This window comes from Myotis daubentonii, chromosome 17, assembly GCF_963259705.1.
Source record: "Myotis daubentonii chromosome 17, mMyoDau2.1, whole genome shotgun sequence".
Classification (NCBI taxonomy): Eukaryota; Metazoa; Chordata; class Mammalia; order Chiroptera; family Vespertilionidae; genus Myotis; species Myotis daubentonii.
The window spans coordinates 50,892,782-50,911,911 of NC_081856.1; the positions used below are offsets into that span (position 1 = coordinate 50,892,782).

The following is a 19,130-nucleotide window of genomic DNA, read 5'->3' on the forward strand; positions in this document are numbered from 1 at the left end:
CCCGCTTCCTTAGCTGCTCTGCATCCCTGGCGGTGCCCTGCAGCCGCCATGCTAGCATCTCCCCCGCGGGCTTTGCTTCCCTGGAAGGCACGGCCTGCTGAGTGCGCAGTCTACGGCAGAGACGCCGGGATCGGCTGGCAATTATTCTCCTTGACTTTCTGAGCAAATGGAAGATGTAGATTTCACCTCTCTCCTTTAGCCAAACACTATATATATATATATATATATATATATATATATATATATATATATATACACATATATATATATACATATATATATATATACATATACATATACATATACATATACATATATATATGTGTGTATATATATATATATATATATAGTGTGTGTGTGCGTGTGTGTGTGTATATACTATAGTCAGAGAAGGGAAACATCAATGATGAGAATCATTGATCTGCTGCCTCCTGCACGCCCCCTACTGGGGGATCAAGCCCACAACCCGGGCATGTGTCCTGACTGGGAATCAAACAGTGACCTTCTGGTTCATATCATAGGTTAACACTCAACCACTGAGCCACACCGGCCGGGCTACTTATATATTTTAAAATACTGATTTGAGTAGTAGAAAATCCAGTGATGATTCAAAAACCAGACACACTCAGGCAGGTGGGGAACCCCGGGATTGCAGGCACAGGCTTCAGTCACACACCTGTGAGGGAGGGCTCCACGCCTTCCTGTGTTAGTACCTGGGACCATGTTCCTTCACCTCTCTAATCCTCAGCCTCCTCATCTGTAAAATCAAGATAAAAATAGTGCCTATTCCCTAAGATAGCTATGAAGATGCATGCATGTTGCCTAGTACACAGTTAGTGTTTATAAAACGTCATTTTATTTTTACAAAATCCTGGTACTAAAAGGGAGAGTCAAGGTCTCCTAAAACTTCAGGTTCAATACCTGCCGCATGAGTGGATGGCATATTCCTTCTCATGCTTAGGGCCTCGGAAGGTGTGTCCACCTGGCCCGACCGGCGAGGTCTTTGCGTGCGCTGCTTTTCTCTGCCTCAAGCACCCTCCTGCCCGTTCTACGCCGACCCTACTGCTTCTCATCCCTGGATTTTCAGTGCTCAGATCGCTGGCTTTCCCTCACTCTGAAAATGTACCCCCTCCTGGGTAACTCCAGGGTAATAAGCCCTCCTGGTTCACCAGGTTATGAGAGACCAAATAAAAGAGAGCAAGTAAAAAAGTCCTTAAAAAGAGGAAGACCTGTACGATAATTCATGTGTACAAATGTTGGCTCCCATCATCAGCATTCATTCATTCGTTCATTCATTCATTCATTCATTCCTGTACTTATTGAATTCCCACCAGGTACCAGGCACTGTTTTAGGTGCTGGAGACATAAGAAGGGGGAAACAAATAAACAAAACAAAGTTCTTGCCTTGACCATAGATTTTTAAAAATACAAGTAAATTTATAGTTTGTCAGGTAGCAATCAAAAAGTGTGTGTGGGGGGGGCGGGGGGTAGAGAGAAGTGCTGGGAGAGGAGTGGGTACTGTTTTATATCAAACCAAGTTTCATTTCAAAACGTGTCACAACTCAAGAGATCGCAACTGAGAATGAAAACAGGTGGAAGTGCCGTTACATAAATGCACAGTGAAATGTCTTTACCTGTACACAGCCAGGTCCAGGATGATCTGGTTGCGTTTCTCATCATCTTTCAAAGAGAAGTCAAGTCTAAGGAATAACTCATATTGGGAAGAAGGAGGAGGGGAAAAAAAGATGACATCTTTAGCAATACTTTATAGGTAGCTTCGTCCCATTACCAAAAGCAAATTTCATAATTATTATAATTTCCCATGACACACTTATTTTGGTAGCTGAACAATGAAATGTCGACGTTGATTTAAAAATGTCAACAGGCACCTATAATGTGCTCATACTTTGTTTACATTGCTTACAGGTGCGGATCTGAAGGTAAATTACATCCACAAAATGGGCACTGTGCAGAGACAGAGACGTCTGGTGGTTAAAGTCTTCCTTTCCATTTTACTGGAAATATTGAGAACTAAATGCTGTATTTGTCTCCCCTTACCCAACATGCATGCTAGTCCTTCAGTTTTAAACGGTCTTGTCTCCTATTCCCCAGCCATCTTTTTCCTTCTCCCTCCACCTTTCCATCGCCTTGGGAAATGCTGAGACACTGCCCATTATTTTATTTTATTTTTCTAAAAATCTTTTTGAATTGATTTTAGAAAGAGAGGAAGGGAGAGAGATAGAAACATCAGTGATGAGAGAGAATCATTGATCGGCTGCCTTCTACACACCCACTCCTGGGGATCGAGCCCGCAACCTGGGCATGTGCCCTGACCGGGAATGGAACCCTGACCTCCCGGTCCATAGGTTGACCCTCAACCACGGAGCCACACCAGCTGGGCCTGCCCATTACTTATCCCCTCCATTTCACAGATGAGGAAACAGAGGCTCAGAGAGCTGCCGCCGCTGAGAAAGAGGCCACGGGCCCAGAGAGGCAGGATTGTAAAGCCCTAGGCCTCTCAGCTACACCCTGAGGCCAAGTCCTCGGTGTGACTCCCATGCTGTGCAGAATCACTGTGTCAGAGTTACTTGGTCACTTTTATTTCCAGCATTCACTTAGCACGTTATTCTGTAAAACACATAACCCAGCAGTAGTGAATATAAGCCCAATTGTTCGGAAAAGGTAACATTAGCCACAGGTCTGGCTGTCAGCAGTTTGTCTGCTTGTAGCAGCCACTCTCCTTGATTCCAACAGTCCAGCTGTACGGGACTGCAGTTACTCAAATGGCCTATGAACTTTTTAAATCTCATCTCAGGAGCTTTGTTAATGTGCTGGCCCCTCTGCCCTGGTTGCTACTCCCCAATGTTCCAGCCAGCCAACCCAAACTCTCCCTTCATACATCACTTGAAAGGTAATTTCAGAGGTTTCCTATGGCAGAGATTGCGTTCATTCCCCATGATCTGCTTCCCCTTTCTCACTAGGAATAGCACCCCTAGGAACAGGGCTCTGCAGAATAAAGACTACATTTTCCAGCCTCCCTTGCAGCTAGATGAGGTCATGTGACTTAGTTCTGGGAAGGAAAGTGTTGTGTGGCTCTTCCTGGGAATTTTCCTAAAGAGAGGCAGTGTGTATCCTTCCTTTCCTTCCCCCTTCTTTGTTCAGTTGAGTAGAAGAGATTATAGGAGGCCAAGAGAGGAACCACGGGGTGTACTTAAGAAGCTATTGGAATTGTCCAGGTTTTGTTGACACAGAATAAGCTCCAGAGGGCACAGTTGGTGTGTGTGTGTGTGTGTGTGTGTGTGTGTGTGTGTGTGTGTGTGGCGGGAGTGGGGGGTGGGGGGTCCAGGAGCAGGGAAGAGAATGAATTGGATTAGAGAGGGTAGATCAGATATTATTACACTTAAGGATTTCCAGTGTGAATGTTTTTCCTCTCTCATTAACTTCACGGAGATATTTATATCAATTTTCCCCTAGCTCCCGAATGCTTTGAGGATGTGTTCCAGGGTTTAATAAAGTAGATGGGTTGGAGACATATCAATATTCTCAGCCAGCGTGTTCATGGCAGAACTTAAAAAATTAATACACACAAGAAGGATGCACTGGCAATTTTCAGACATAAAGCTGTAGATGGCCCAAAGTTTCGAGAGAGACATAAACACCCAGGATTTCCGTATGTCAAGGTCATTTTCTGGATGTCAAGGCAGTAACATGTAACATTGTGCACCCGAGAACATAATGGATGCTCTGCTTTCGAATGTGCACACGTGTGGTTCTTGTTAGAGTCATCGACCTGGTGGGGAGAGGTCAGGTCAGGCGTGTCCTCTGCAGAGCAAACCTGTCATGGGAATGACCGACACCGCCCTCTGGGCTGCTCGTCTCCACGTGGGCTCACGTACTTGGGCTCGTTCACGTTCAGGGCCCTCCCATCTGCAGTGATCAACATCCTGGGTGGTTTCACTTTCTTCTTCTTTTCGCTGAAGGTTGGGGGTGGGGGGGAACGAGGGGCAGAGGGAAGAGGGGAAAAATAAACAGGAGGAATACACGTTACTGATCTGAGGAAGAGCGTAAGAAAAAGGAATCAGAAATGTGTGACAACATCCACACTTGGCTGCTAGGAAGTGCATTCTGTGCTGGAAACTGACCGCGAAGCCAGGCTTCCGTACGGCTGTATCTATGTCTGCAAAGCGAAAATGTGAGCAAGACGATTTGCCAGATAATTTAATGGGGGGAGAAATCCTTTTCACGCCATACCCATTAATATTCAAATAAGTCAATTTTATGCGTGATTTACCCAGATCACTGTCAGTTCTCCATTTGTGTGTGCAGCTTCTGCTTTCGTTAAAACGACAATTTTTATAATGCCACATAGAATCCATTTTATAGAAAGAAAAATACCAGAACATAAGGGCCCATGTAGAAGGTCTAATCACAGCACTTTCTGTCATGCCAACACTCTGGAACTGCCCCCAGTGCCCGCATGGAGGAGGGACGGGGGCAACATGGTATAGTCATAGATCTTCTGTAGCTATGAAAACATGTGCTTGCTCTTCACCTACTGATGTAAAAAGTGACAGAAAAGCATTGATGATGGCCCCAGGTGGTGTGGCTCAGTGGATAGAGCGCCGGCCTGCAGACTGAAGGGTCCCAGGTTGGATTCCAGTCAAGGGCGCATGCCCAGGTTGCGGGCTTGATCCCCAGTAGGGGGCGCGCAGGAGGCAGCCGATCAATGATCAAATGGACAAATTTGTTTAGATGACAAAATTGGAGGTAATTCCTTGCCTCGGTCTGTATTGTTCTTTTTTTTAATTTTATTTTTCAATTCCTGTTTATATTCAATATTATTTTGTTAGATTCAGGCGTTCAGCAGAGCAGTCAGACAATCATATATTTTACAGAGTGATCCCCCTGGTACTTCCAGCACCCACCTGGCACCGAACATAGTTCTTACAACATTATTGACTAGATTCCCTATTGTTCTTTTGGTATTTGTGTCAGTTAACTTTATTTTAAAATATAAATGTATTTACACTTCCCTGCCTCTTAAACTGGGCCCCCAGGTCCAATAAATTAATGTTCCTTTGAACATTATTTTTCCTGAGCCGGACGACGAAGGGGCATCCGGAACATCTGTTCAGGTAGAATGCAGAGCACTGAGCAGCAGCCGCGCCTTCACCCGAGTCCGCCGTGCTCTCTGAGGCTGTCAGGGAAGGCAAAATGTATCCTGCGTTCAGGCCCAATGAAATGGAATGTCTATATACAGGTTGTTCCCCCAAAATATATACACACTTTAATAGCTGATAGCTGTAGATTCTATGACATTTGGAAAATGAAATGTATTCTACCTTTATAATTATTCAAAGTGGACACACATTTGGGGGGACACCCTGTATATGTATACATTTATATACATATATATAAACATATACAAGTATATTGTGTATATATACAGATATATATATATATATATATATATATATACATACATACACACACACACACACATACAGTTGGGTGCATATACATCAGAAATACTGTACTTGTTAAGTAAACATAGAATTTCCATTTCGAAGAGTTCTTGAGCCTGCAAAGCACTTTTACATCTATTGGCCCATTTGATTCTCTTAACAATACAGTGGGCAGGGAAGGTGGGTGTGTGGTCCGTTTAACTGAGGAGGAAACCGAGGAGGAGGTTACCCAGCGTGAGTGGCAGAGCTGCAACAGGAATCCACACTTTCTGATGTCATCCAATGTTCTTCTCAAATCACCAAGTTGTACAGACAAGTATTTTAACGAAATTTCTCATGTTTGTAGCCGGCTATCTACCTAATTCATGAGGAAAATGTGATGAAAGCAGCACTGGCTTTGCTCCTCTTTTGGCTTCTTACTGCATTTCAGAGCTGACTGACTGCATCCCAAGCTCCTGAATCAGAAGCGTTCCCACGGGTGGCACAGTTTGCACGCTGGACTTAAGCAAGGGCATGAACTGGAAAGGCACGGAGCCTGTTTTTCAAAAAATCCTACTCTGGAAATAACGGCTTGTGTGTTCTAGCTTTTGACAATTACACATAAATAACGTGAAAGTGAAAGCATGCCGTTAAATGTCCAAGAGAGCTGCAGTAGGATAATACAGCACCTAATGAAATTAATTTCTAATTATTGATTTTGCAAGTGCAAATACACAAAGGAACTCATTCATCTGACAAAGTGGTCTTTCTCTCGGTGTCATGATGACTATTACTACTAACCCAGGCCCTACTAATACTCGACATGTTTCAAGAACTAAAGACATCCAAACGAAACTCTACCGAAAATGCTGTAACTCATGACCTTTTAAAGGTCATTTGATATTAATAAATATTAGAGAATACAATTCAACAAAACACTGAACTTAAAAAAAGCACAGTTTATGTGTGATGGCTAAGGAAGATTGACCACAGATAACGAGTGAAAGAAAGAGCAACCATGAAAATAGAGTCCGTAAGAGAGTGTAACCTTCCTCTCAATGATGGGAGAAACGAAATACCTTAATTTTTCTTTGTCTTTTCGTTGCTTTTCCATATGTCTAAGAGTTTCCAATCTAGACTCAGGAGTAAACAAACAGGGCTTATTCCAGAACTCCAGGTCATCTTCCACGTCGTCTACTTTCTTCTTGTTGGGTTCCCCTTCCTGTACTTCCGGTGCCTGCGGGTGGTCTCTGCTCCCCACAGAAGGTGGGCTAGGAGAGAACAGAAAGACACAGAGCACGTGAGAGCAAAGATGGATGTGCGGGCTTCATCCTTAACGCTGCTCCTTACGTATCTTACTCATTTTTCTCGTGTTACCTTCTCGACAGAACGTGTCTGAAGGAGAGCTTATCCGAGCCACGTTGGAGGGATCACCGGCCCAGCGCGGGCGGGCCCTCTCGGCTGGCGGCTGTCACCAGGAGGAATACGGCAGGAATCAGATTGGAGGGATCACACACCCGGCGATGGAAGTGACCTGGGAGCCTTATAAACAGTACCGATTCCTGGGCTCTCGCAAGAGAGTCTAACTCAGCAGCTTTGGGTCGAGGCCCAGGAATCTTTTATAATATTTGGCAGGAGGTTCTGATCATTGGGCGAACTCAGGGCCTACTGAGCCTTAGCCCTGGAGGAGGGACAGGGAGAAGAGGGCAGACGCTTCCTGTGAAAACAATGCTGTTACTCCCAGTCACGGGCTTTCTATTTGCGAGCCCCTTGGTTGGCTCTCGGAGACAGTACCAGAGCCTCCACGTACCACGGTGGCTGCCAGAGCCATCAGTGTAACAACATACTCTTCAGATGAATCGTCTGGGATGCAGGTGACACGCCCGGACCCCTTGGGAAGAGAACACGGTTGAAGGCTTTTAACAAGAGTTAAGGGGCCCTAACTGGTTTGGCTCAGTGGATGGAGCGTCGCCCTGCGGACTGAAGGGTCCCAGATTCGATTCTGGTCAGGGGCATGTACCTTGGTCGTGGGCACATCCCCAGTGGGAGGTGTGCGGGAGGCAGCTGATCGATGTTTCTCTCTCATCGATGTTTCTAACTCTCTATCCTTCTCCCTTCCTCTCTGTAAAAAATCAATAAAATATATATTTTAAAAAAAGAGTTAAGGGGAAGATGAACGCTCGTGATTTACATACGGATCCACAGCGACGTCTGCGTCCCAGCGTCCATCTGAGCCTGGGTGGCCCTCCTTCCCTCCGCGCTCCTGCTCTTCTCGAAGTTTCCTCTGGGCCTCGCTCTTATCTCGGGCTCGTCTGAGGCAGTAGGCTTTCTCCTGCTCTCTGACTTGTCGCTCAACTTCAGGGAAGTCCTGCAATGCCTGGATCCTTTCGGAACGTTCTATTTCTTTCCCGTCCAGCCACTGGAATAAAAAACAGCCGACACGGAGCGATTATCCCAGAGCCGCCATCTGAATCAGCCCCAGCTGACTTGGATGGGGAGATTTTAAACTTAGAGACAATGAACTGCACCCGGGTGATGGGGGAAACATCAGAAACTCTCATCTCCGTCCATGTTGGTTTCATACGATCAACACTATTCCTTTCAAGTAGATCGCAGCTTTCAGCGAAATAAATGGTGATTAAGATCCTCAAGTGGCCGGCCGGTGTGGCTCAGTGGAGCATCAACTTAGGAACCAGGAGGTCACGGTTTGATTCCCAGTCAGGGCACATGCCCGGGTTGAGGGCTCCATCCCCAGTAGGGGGCGTGCAGGAGGCAACTGATCGATGTTTCTATCTATCTCTCCATCTCCCTTCCTCTCTCTCTCTCAAATTAGTAAAAATGCATTTTTTTTTTAAAAAAGATCAAGTTAACCAGCCTATTTTTAAGTCCTAGTAAACCGTTATGAACGCTGTTTTCAGAGAGAGGCTGTCGCCTGGTGTAACCGCCGCTCACAGCGGCCTTTCCGGGAGGAAGGACTTGCTCCGAAGCCCGCACATCAGCCGAGGGAGGCAGTGAGAGTGGCTGCAGTGTGAATGGTGGGCCGTCGGGTTCAAATCGCGCCCAAGCCCCATGCCCCGTGCCCCGTGTGTGACTTCCACAGGAGCACCAGCCGTCCGAGGCCCGACTTCCTACCCCGCCTACACTCACCATCTATCTCCCTGCTGGGGTCCAGGGGGATCTGAGAAGCGGAGCCTAAAGCACCTGGAGCAGCCGGGGCCTAGGTCTCGGGCACCCACCTGATGGCGCTCACCCTTCCAACGGGTCCCCAGCCGCACGGAGCAGGCTCAGCTGGGACGCCCACACCTTCCCGGGGACACGGCTCCCAGGTGATGCCACGGGACCCATCCCTCGGACACGCTGCCCCCACCGGTGTGTTCTCTCAGAGTCCCTGGGCAATGACCATCAGCCAATGTCTCTTTATTCTAAACATTCCAGATTCAATGACCTGAGTCACTCATTCTCGTCCTCAAGGAAATTCTCCACGAGACATGTGTCCTGTTAACCCAGAAACCTCAGCCCAACGCCTTTAACGGCTCAGTAAGTCAGGAACTGGCTTTGGTTTTCTGGGATGTGTCGTTCTCTGAGGCGGGAGAACTGTAGCGGCTCGTTCGCATGTTCTCCGCGATTTCTGCGTCCCCGGAGCCAGCGTACCTTTAGCTGCCGGAGCGTGGCCACCACGAACGGCCGGTAGCCGTCGAAGTCGGCACACGGGTTCCCCACGAGGAAGAGCTCCCGCAGGTGGATGTTGCCCCGGAGGGTCTCCACGCTGCTCAGCTCCCCGATGAAATTTACTGTCAGGTCAAGTTTCGTCAGCCCCTCACATCCTGGTGAGAGAAATGAAAGCAAAGAGGTGCATCGCATCGGTCATAAAATGTGAGGGCCATCACCGTGAACTGCCGGTGACAGTTCACGCAAGTAGCAGTAGCCACAGCGGAGGAGGTCTGCTGGCGAGTCGCACTGCTGCCCAGGCCCCACCCCGTCACAGCCTCGCACTGAGACCTTGGGAAGTTACCAGCCTCGGCTTTCTCCTGTGTAGAATCAGAATGGCGTTGGTACCCAGGGCAGAGGTTGTTGGGAAGACAGTATGAAATGATTCGTGTGTATTCAAAACCCCAGGCACCATAGCCAGGTCTCATTACGATATCCCACATGTGAGAGAAAATAGAAGCAGGGTGGGGAGAAGGGACGGAGAACCCTGGGGGTGGGGTGAGAGCGAAGCCTGCATCTTCCTCATCGGGACGTCAAAGGACGAGGCCCCCAATGAGAACAGCGAGGGCCGCAGATACCGCACAGTCCCAGCACACTGTCTGGAGCCGTGCCAGAGCAGAGGGGAGCTGAGGCTAGTCACCCCCAGGGGCAGGGCTCAGGGGTCTGAGGGCAAAATAAAGACCCACCTTTTCCAACAAAAATATAGAGCGCGCTTCGCTTTGACTTTTTAAACTGTGAATCTATTACTACATATTAATCGGTAAAAAGATGACTATCCAAAATGCACAAAAACAGCCCTAGCCGGTTTGGCTCAGTGGATAGAGTGTCGGCCTGCGGACCAAAAGGTCCTGGGTTCGATTCTGGTCGGGCACATACCTGGGCCCTGGTCGGGCGGGGCATGTGCAGGAGGCAACCAATCGATGTGTTTCTCTCACATCGCTGTTTCTCTCTGTCTTTCCCTCTCTCTTCCACTCTCTCTAGAATATATCCTTGGTGAGGATTAAAAACAAAAACAAAATGTACAAGAACAAATAAACACTGTTATATAGTCTAGATTCTGCTACACAGGTGATGGCAATTCATGACGTCACATCTTCAAAAGCAATCACATATATGAAAAAAGACAACAAAGCCATCATTTCTATTAAACTAGCAACAATAGAGACAAAATTTTAAATACGATTGTGAAGCTTATAAGACTATAATGATACTTTCCAGCTCTCAATCTGACAATACATAATACAGGCTTTTAAATGTCTTCCCGTGGGTCCAGAATTTCACTTGGACACATCAACTGAGAACAGGTGATTGTACAAAGCTGACCAGAACAGCCCTGTTCACAATGGCAAACGTAATTAAAAACACCTCAGGCACCACACAGTAAGGAGTATTTGAAACACGTCAATATGCTTGGTAATTCAGTCATTAAATTATAAAACTGTGGGCTTGGCCACTTAGATGAAGAGTGAACACGAAACTGCACGTGTCTATACATACAATTAAGGCTGCGTCTCCATGCCTGCATGTTTGTTCTGCGTTGGAAAGAAATGTCAGATGGCGTTTATGAAATGTGGGAGACACATTGGGGCAATCTAACTTCAGGCCCAGGTTCCCGGTATTTCCCAGTTACTCTGACAGATTCTGGGAGCCATTTCCATGCTGTTTCTCTTTCATGTAAGAGCAGCCTGACATGTGAAAGACTCCAACGGGTTTAAGAATTCGTCTGTTGTTGGGTTTCGCTGTAGAGTTGCAGATGAAGGACCCTCCACATGGCCATCATATTGTTGAGAGAGGTGGATTCTTCATTTTCCTTCTGCTCAGCCCACACATCGGAAATCCAGCCACATTTGCCATCTTACAGAACGATTCCTGCTGAACGAGCCAGGCTTGAGAATGCCTCCTCGTTGGAGTTAGCGCTCCTTTCCTTCACCGAACCCCACCCTGCTCTCCGGCTCTGCGATGACCCACGGGGGTCTGAAGGTCACTGAAATCAACCACGCTGACTGCCCAAGGGCGAAAGCTCGGACTGTTAGGAACCCCACCTCCAGGTCAGGGTGGGTGAGGAGGAGGGATAGAAAAAGAAGGTACTTTATTCTATCCCAGGGATTCCACAACAGGGAAAAAGGAAAAAAGGATGCTAGCTATTTTTTTCCAGTCCAGCAAAACAAACAGAAATGCAACTTGTGTTTAAAATTACATTCAGATTTACTCAAGTGGGTGGGCTGAGTGCGTATATGCATCTTCCTCCTCCCTCACCTTTAAAATGAAATAAAAAGTGCATACTTGCCAGCTGACAAGCGCTCGTCCCTCCACACATATCCTCAAACCACCCTGGCCCAGTGCATCCATATCAGAGCGGGGAGGGGGGCCCCACAGGAAGAGGCATCCAGGTAACAGGCCCCAGGTGGACCCTGGTTCCCAAAGCCCCAAAAGACAACAGTGACGATGCTGCCCTCCAGTGGTGGATGACCAGCCACGCAGCAAAAATAGAATTGTCCCTGTCCTTTCAGATCCTTTCCTAAAAATGAGCCGTGGCCACGCCCACTGAGAGTGAGCGTTTTAATGAGTCCTCTGAAAGCTTAGATGGATATTTACAAAACATGGACCCTGATTGATGTGTCATGCCTTTGGCTCACAGGGGAACACGGTAACAGGGCCGCAGAGTGGTAGCTGGGAGAGCAATGACTCTGTTTCTACCGCAGAAAAACGCCGGACACGGGAAGGACCATCTCAAGGCCAGCACTGATCTGGCCTTGGGTCTTCAGTAGTGATGACATTCTAGGCTTTGAGGATGAAATCTTAAATGCATAATGAATAAGTATGTCAATTTCCGCACCAGGAGGTGAAGAGGCTAAACACGACCATCACTTAAGTAATATCCTCCTAATGTTAGCTCCTGGCAGATGGGAGTGGGCGTGCCTGCCGCTGCGCCCGCCCCTGCCCACTCCCACAGCCCGCAGCAGCCCCGCCAGCCAGGGCTGGACCTGGGAGCCCAACCTCACAAGGGCAGAGGAGCCCACGCCAGCCACCGAGTCAACCAAATCCTTTCAGATGATTAACAGACACTTAGGAAAAAAAACACACAAAAAAACAGTGCAAAACAGCAGCCTGCAGAGTAAAACAGGAAACCTTCCCTTGCAGAACAAGACGAGGCGGGTTAAATAAGGACTGCAGGTTAAAAGGCATGGGGGATCGATCTAGTGCAACCAAAACATATTTAAAAGAAGTTTGAGGGGAGATCAGATAATACAGAGGTGATGGGTATGTCTATTACCTTTGATTGTGGTGATGGTCTCACACATGTGTGCATATGTCCAAAGTCATCAAATTGCATGCCTTAAACATGTGCAGGTTTTTGCGGGTCAATTATTCCTCCATAAAGCTATTGGTTAAAAAGAGTAATTGTGCTCTAAAGGACGCCATCAAGGAAGTTAACAAGAAACCCCACAAAATGGGAGGATATAGTGTTTAAGCAATACTGTTTAAATCGAATCTTAAGTCTCCATTTTAATTCGCAAAAATAAGAAGAAAAGTCTTACCTTCCAGATTTTCAATTCTTTCAATGTTGTTTAAAGCTAAATTCAAATATTCGAGTTTCTTGAGTTTGCTGACATTTTCTGAAATACACAAAGAATGTAATCAACCTTCAAGATCAAAGACATATTTGTATAATCTATTGTGAAGATGGTAAAGAGAACCGAAGAATTATTACAGCTATCAAAACCATGTCGGTCTTTCAGATCCACACCTGTACCCCACACACTGTGGGTTGGCAACGCAACATTGGTTTCACCCTCCACCCTTTCTCATGGAAGCCAGCTCTGCTCACGTCTCTACCCAACACCAGGGGTTAGGCTTAGCCTAACTGGGCCGGTGCATGGCAACCCCACGTCCCATGCTAGTGACGGCTCAGGGTCCCAGGTGTAACTCAGCCAGCCCATGGCAGCCTCCTGGCAACGGCGTGATGCAGGGAAGGGCACGCAGGCCAAGCGCTCCCGGCCAGATGGAAGGGGAAGCTCTGTAATCCATGCTTGAGGAGTTCCTTTCTCTTTTTCTGCTGGATGTTTACAAAGGAGGAAGTGTGATCCCCTATTGATACTCAAGTCAGCTTGCAACCAGGAGGGTTCCAGGTCCAGGACGAAGCCCACTGTGGCTGCTCAGCAGAGAGGAGTCAGCCAACCACGAGGTGGAGCCTGCCTACCTCTAGATGCATCGCTGGGTCCGACACTAGGTCTCCTTACTGGAAAGCCAGACCGAGTTGGATCTTCCTTTACTTGGAGCCCAAGTCACCCTGACACAGGACCATCGCTTTTAATGAACATGAAAGCCTATGTAGCCTGGCCTGCGTGGACTCAGTGATTGAGAGACAACCTATGAACCAGGAGGTCACAGTTCAATTCCTGGTCAGGGCATGTGCCTGGGTTGCAGGGTTGCTTCCCTGGAGGGAGAGTGCAGGAGGTGGCTGATCCATGCAGGATTCTCTCTCATCACTGATGTTTCTATCTCTCTCTCTCTCCCTTTCCTCTCCTCTCTGAAATAAATAAAAATATATTTTAAAGAAAAGGAAAGAAAGAAAGCCTACGTGGGCAAAGCAACCACCATGAGTAAGTCGAGAAGTCAGTGGCCTTTGCAAGCAGCTAATGCCACCAGGGCTAACACTGCTGAGTGCTCCTACAACCACGGATTTCCTCAGCGTGCTGCATACCTGCCGCCACTGATCCTCAACATGGCCCTGCGCGGTGAAAACCCTGGCATCCTCCCCCTTTCTCCCGGAGAATCCCCAGGCGTGAAGCCTCAATCCACCGGTTCAGGGTCAAGAGGCAGAGCCAGGAAATCTGACTCCAGAGCGTGGCGGCGAGTCACTGCGCCCACTGCGCATTGAAAGAACAGTCCTTCCTCAGACCCCACGGATGTGAAACCCACCCCCACCCCCCAGAGAAGGGTGTGGCTGGGCAGCCCTGCAGAGGGACTGCTTCCCCCGCCCGGGTTTCAGGGGCAGTAAGAGATCAACTGTGATGACTTACAACCATCACCCTTGTCGCCCCGTTTCATTTTAACATTTACGAAATATCATATATGTTATCACAGACCCAAGGATAGCAGTTTCCATCTCTAAGCCTCAGTTGGCTCATTTTTCAAAATGAGAACTTCAGAGAAAATTACTCAAGTGCTCTCAGCAGTTCTGGTACCCTAAGCTGCACCGAGGCTTGGCGAAGGCACTCCAGGCGACACCTGAGCATTTGAGACTCAAAGGACATGCGGAGCGCCACGTGACAAGGGTTTGACCGATAAGAGTGTCTACCCTGCATCCCAAACAGAAACACCTGAAGTTAACACATAGCATCGCCAGCCCGCAATCAAATACCTCCTCCTCCCACACATGCTATATGCATTACCTCTTCAATACTAAAAGAGTCATCATCGGGCAGAGAAATATAGGTCAGATGTGTTGGGGAAGGATGTGCTGAATGAACTCAGGACCAATGGGCCGAAGGGGTCAGGGAAAGAGAGGCTCGTAAGTACAAATGCCTAGAGCCTCCAGCGGGGCAGGGAGGGGTCTGAGCATCCTAGCCCAAGCCATCCCGGAGCAAGCTGCCACCAGCTGCCATGACCAGCCAGCCCCATCCTGCCCCAATTCAAGCAGCTCTGGGCTCGCCTGAGGCTCATCGGAAAGTCATTACAAATGCAGATTCTGGGAGCCCACCGCCCAGGTTCTGAGCCCCACTTTAACAGGACCCCAGAGGGTCCTCAGCTCACAGCTGGACCCACAACTAGCAGAGCCTTCCCCCCAAGCTCATCTGCATCTCCAGTGAGGGGCGGAGCTCAGGAGCAAACCTCCACCCCCAGGGCACAAGAGCAAGTGGAATCCAAGAGAGATCCTTTTCCCAGCTACAGGAGTGCCTGAGCGCCTCTGAAAACTCCCATTGTTAACGTGTAAAAGGCTGTGTAATTTCGGAATACTGTGGAAGCCAAAATGTAAGCCTTCTCACAGCTCTGAAAAGGACTGAAATCTACGCTCTCAGTCGTCATTGTGAGGACCAGCTGTGCAGATTGAAAAATGCAGGGACTGTCAGAGCGGCCGGGTCAGAATGGCCCTTTAATGCCGCATGCGTGAAAGCTGCAGGTGGTCAGATCGACCTCTTAATTGAACAGTGTGCCAAGGTTCCCGTTTCTGGAAAAGTCCAAGATGCTGGAAATCACGTCCTGAAGAAATAGGAAGAATCCAAATACATCTTCAAAAAGATGATGCAAATTCTAGGTTTTTGCAAATTTAGAGCCAACTGGGAGTTACCCAGCCAACGAGAGGCAAGTGCACCCCAGGTTTCAGGCCCTCAGTGCGCCTGCACACCCAGGCCTGGGAACTTCTCGTGTGAGGCTGCCACCCTGGGGTGGTGAGTAGCATCCCTGGCCCCTGCACACCACCCAACACACACGCACACTGGTGACAACCAGAAATGTCTGCAGACGTGGCCAAAGCCACGTGTGACAAATGTCCTTGCCCCGCTGGAGGCTCTAGGCATTTGTACTTATGAGCCTCTCTTTCCCTGACCCCTTCGGCTCATTGGTCCCGAGTTCATTCAGCACCTCCTTCCCCAATACATCTGACCTATATTTTCTCTGCCACGAGGAGTTAAAACCTAACCTCAAGGGCTCACCTCTGGTTCCAGGCCAGCCCCACAGAGGTTGGCGCTCACTCTGCCTCGTCAACCCTGACCCACCCCTTGCCCTCCAGCTCTGGCTGGTCCTCCCTTCTGCTCTGATCTTCATGCGCTGGCCCGGGCACCCTGGGTACCTGACAGCACGAATCGTGGCAGCAGGTGTCACCCACCCAGTGAGCACAGGCTCCGCGCAACCTTTCACGTCGTCCTTACACCCCTTGCGATCGCTGGCTGCTATGGCTGTGTCCACTCCCCCAAGAAATTCTTTCTTAGCTGCTGTCTTCCTCTATGGCAGTGGTTCTCAACCTTCCTAATGCCGCGACCCTTTAATACAGTTCCTCATGTTGTGGTGACCCCCAATTTCATTGTTACAAATTTAACATAACTGAAGCATAGTGATTAATCACAAAAACAATATGTAATTATATATGTGTTTTCCGGTGGTCTTAGGCGACCCCTGTGAAAGGGTGGTTCGACCCCCAAAGGGTCGCGACCCACAGGTTGAGAACTGCTGCTCTATGGGGAACACTGTCTTGTCCACAGTTCTCCCATTCCGGGGGCTCCAGAAACCATGAGCATAAAGTCCTGGGAACTTACCGATCTTCCCGATGAGATTGTTTTGAAGGTAGAGGATCTTTAAATCGCGGCACCATTTGTCAATGTGCTCCAGCCTCTCTATTTCTTGCTGGTGCAAGGAGAGCTCCTCCAGGGAAAATATCACACACTCGTTGTGCTCGGCATTCCGTCGAATCAGGTCTTCCGTGACTGCAAGGACATTTGTCACAGGTCACACCTCCGCCCTCATGTTCATCATGGGGTGATGACATGACTGCCCCATGGGTCTTTCCTTGCAGATAGATCAAACAGTTCGGAGCAGTGCTGCCCCCTGCTGGTGGTTCTGACCCACCGTGGGGCAGAGGGAAGGGACAGGACCCCATAGTTTTGCCTCTTTTGCACAGGGTTTACACACATTTTTAAATATATATATATTATTGACTTCAGAGGAAGGGAGAGGGAGAGAGAGAGAGAGAGAGAGAGAGAGAGAGAGAGAGAGAGAGAGAGAGAGAGAGAGAGAGAGAAACATCAACGATGAGAGAGAATCATTGATTGGCTGCCTCCTACACGCCCACACTAGGGATGGAGCCTGCAACCCCGGCATGTGCCCTGACCGGGAATCCAACCGTGACCTCCTGGTTCATAGGTTGATGCTCAACCACTGAGCCACGCCGGCTGGGCTACACACATGGTGCAGTGTGGATGCAGACAGAGTTGATGGGTGAGGACTATGGGCTTGTGGCCATGGCATCTCGTGGTCAAACTGGGTGAGACCGTGGAGGTAAACCAAAACAGAGCAACTGGCCACTGAGAGGCACAGTGGGGCTGACCGAGGGCAGCAGTGAGGAAAGGTGCAGCCATTCATTCACTCACCTGGTCAGCACTAGTGTCACGAAAGCTGCAGAGGAGAGAGGGACACCGGAGTTGGCATCACGATCTTTTAAAGCAACCGCCACACGGTCTGTTCCCAGGAGGAACTACAGGAGCTGGCTGCTCAGAGGAGGAGGGGCAACAAGACTCTCCTGCCCGGGGATGGGTAGCACTGGGCTGGCCTGACGGGCACCAAGGGCCTGGAGATGGTGCCCTGGGGCCCACAGTTCGAACCAAGGACAACATGTAAGTCATCTTCAGAAGATACACTAAAGTCGAGGGGACATTGACAATGGAGAAACCCTGCATTTCCAGGGCTGTTAAAAATTATTAATCCAAGCCCTGGTTGGGTACCTCAGTTGGTTAGAGCATCGTCCTGATACGCCAAGGTGGTGGGTTTGATCACCCATCGGGGCACATACAAGAATCAACTAAGGAATGAATGAATAAGTGGAACAACAAATTGATGTTCCTCTCTTTCTCTCCCACCCCCCTCCCTCTCTCAAATCAATCAATCAAATTATTAATCCATTTGATCCTTACATTTTAGGAATGTGAAAATATTCCATTTTCACCCCAAGAGATAATCAAAATTCATTTATTGCTCATTTAACAAGGTGCCAGGCACTTCCCTAAATGCTTTGCATGTAATAACATATGCGTAGATACAGTGTCTATTTACATCTGTCAGGAGAGGAGGAAGGTGCAGTTTGCAAACTCGCCCAAGGTCCTAAATCTGTTGAGGCAAAGCCCTGCACAGCACCTTCGGCTGCCCCCCGGCCATGCCACATCCTTGAAGCGGAGTTGGCCTTTATTAAAAAATATGAAACATGTATGAACCCGATCATTCGTGTGCAGTTAGCTGAGCCCTCCGCTACTTGTGGTGACAGGAGTGGCTTGCCATGTCCGTTCTTCGGAAGAAAGACAAGGGAAAGGGAGAGGTGGGGAGAGAAATACCACCCAGGGGAACGTGCCCGCTGCCCTAAGCTTTGGCTCCACAAACAGGCAGAGATGACTGCACACGTGGCTGGGGAGGAAGAGGCTAACTGGCAGCCGGCCACCAGGGCTTGCTGGGCGCCCACGGCCTGGGGCGCTCCTCTGTCCCCGGAGGCCCCCGCTAGGAGGCAGGCCAGCTTGCAGACAGGCATGGTATCCCGGCTGGTTCGGTTCCTGGGCCACTAGGCACACTGCCTTGCCAAGGGTCTGAAGGCTGAGGCTCTGGGACAGTGAGGAGCCCGGGACCACACAGCAAGCAAGGCCGGCGCAGGCCCGACCTGGGGTGTCTGACCCCAGCACTCACTGCGCCTTTCAGCCACCCCCTCGCGCACCCCATTTCATAGAGGAGGACCCTGAGCCCCTCAAGGGCCAGGCTGCCCGGCGGGTCGGAGGCGGGCCTGGCACAGTGGGTCTGCCCAGGGCCAAGGGGCGGGATTTGCAGAGCTGGGCTCGGGCCCGCGGGCGGGAAGGGGCAGCACTGGTCCGAAGCTGGCGCCGAGGGTCCTAGTGGACCCGGGCCGATGCCAGGAAAGGGGACCATCGAGAGCGAAGGTGGGAGAGGAAGGGGGCTTACTCCGGCCCATGGTGCCTCTGCGGGTTCGTGGGCCCCGAAGCCGGACCCAGAGTCCCGCGAACTCCGCTCACGCGTCCCTGTAGCGGCTCTGCGCGCCCACACCTGCCCTGGGAACCATGGCAACGGGGACTCTACGGCGGCCGCGCAGGGCCAGGCGGCGCCGCGTTTCCTGAGCGCGGGAGGAGCCGAGAGGTGAGACCCGCGGTGGAGGGGCTCCCGGGAGGAGACGGGGCTGTCCCCACCCCAAACCTCGCCTCTTCCCCGCCCCACCCTCGACCTGCCACAGCCTGATCCCCTCCCACAAAGCTCTGGCCAGATCACCCC

The 19,130-nt window shown here is 49.5% G+C and overlaps 1 protein-coding gene across 1 annotated transcript in view; it reads right to left on the reverse strand.

Annotated features, from left to right (window-relative positions):
* The window catches only part of DNAAF11 (dynein axonemal assembly factor 11), a 35,385-nt gene extending 16,430 nt beyond the window's left edge, over positions 1-18,955 (reverse strand). The window contains exons 1-8 of the mRNA XM_059672321.1: positions 18,807-18,955; positions 16,409-16,576; positions 12,692-12,769; positions 9,096-9,268; positions 7,640-7,863; positions 6,524-6,715; positions 3,897-3,974; positions 1,635-1,700 (exon numbers count right to left, since the gene is read on the reverse strand). Of these exons, the coding sequence (XP_059528304.1) occupies positions 1,635-1,700; positions 3,897-3,974; positions 6,524-6,715; positions 7,640-7,863; positions 9,096-9,268; positions 12,692-12,769; positions 16,409-16,576; positions 18,807-18,816 (989 nt within the window). The 5' untranslated portion in view covers positions 18,817-18,955. The remainder of the gene's footprint in view (positions 1-1,634; positions 1,701-3,896; positions 3,975-6,523; positions 6,716-7,639; positions 7,864-9,095; positions 9,269-12,691; positions 12,770-16,408; positions 16,577-18,806) is intronic.
* Between the last annotated feature and the right edge of the window lie 175 nt (positions 18,956-19,130).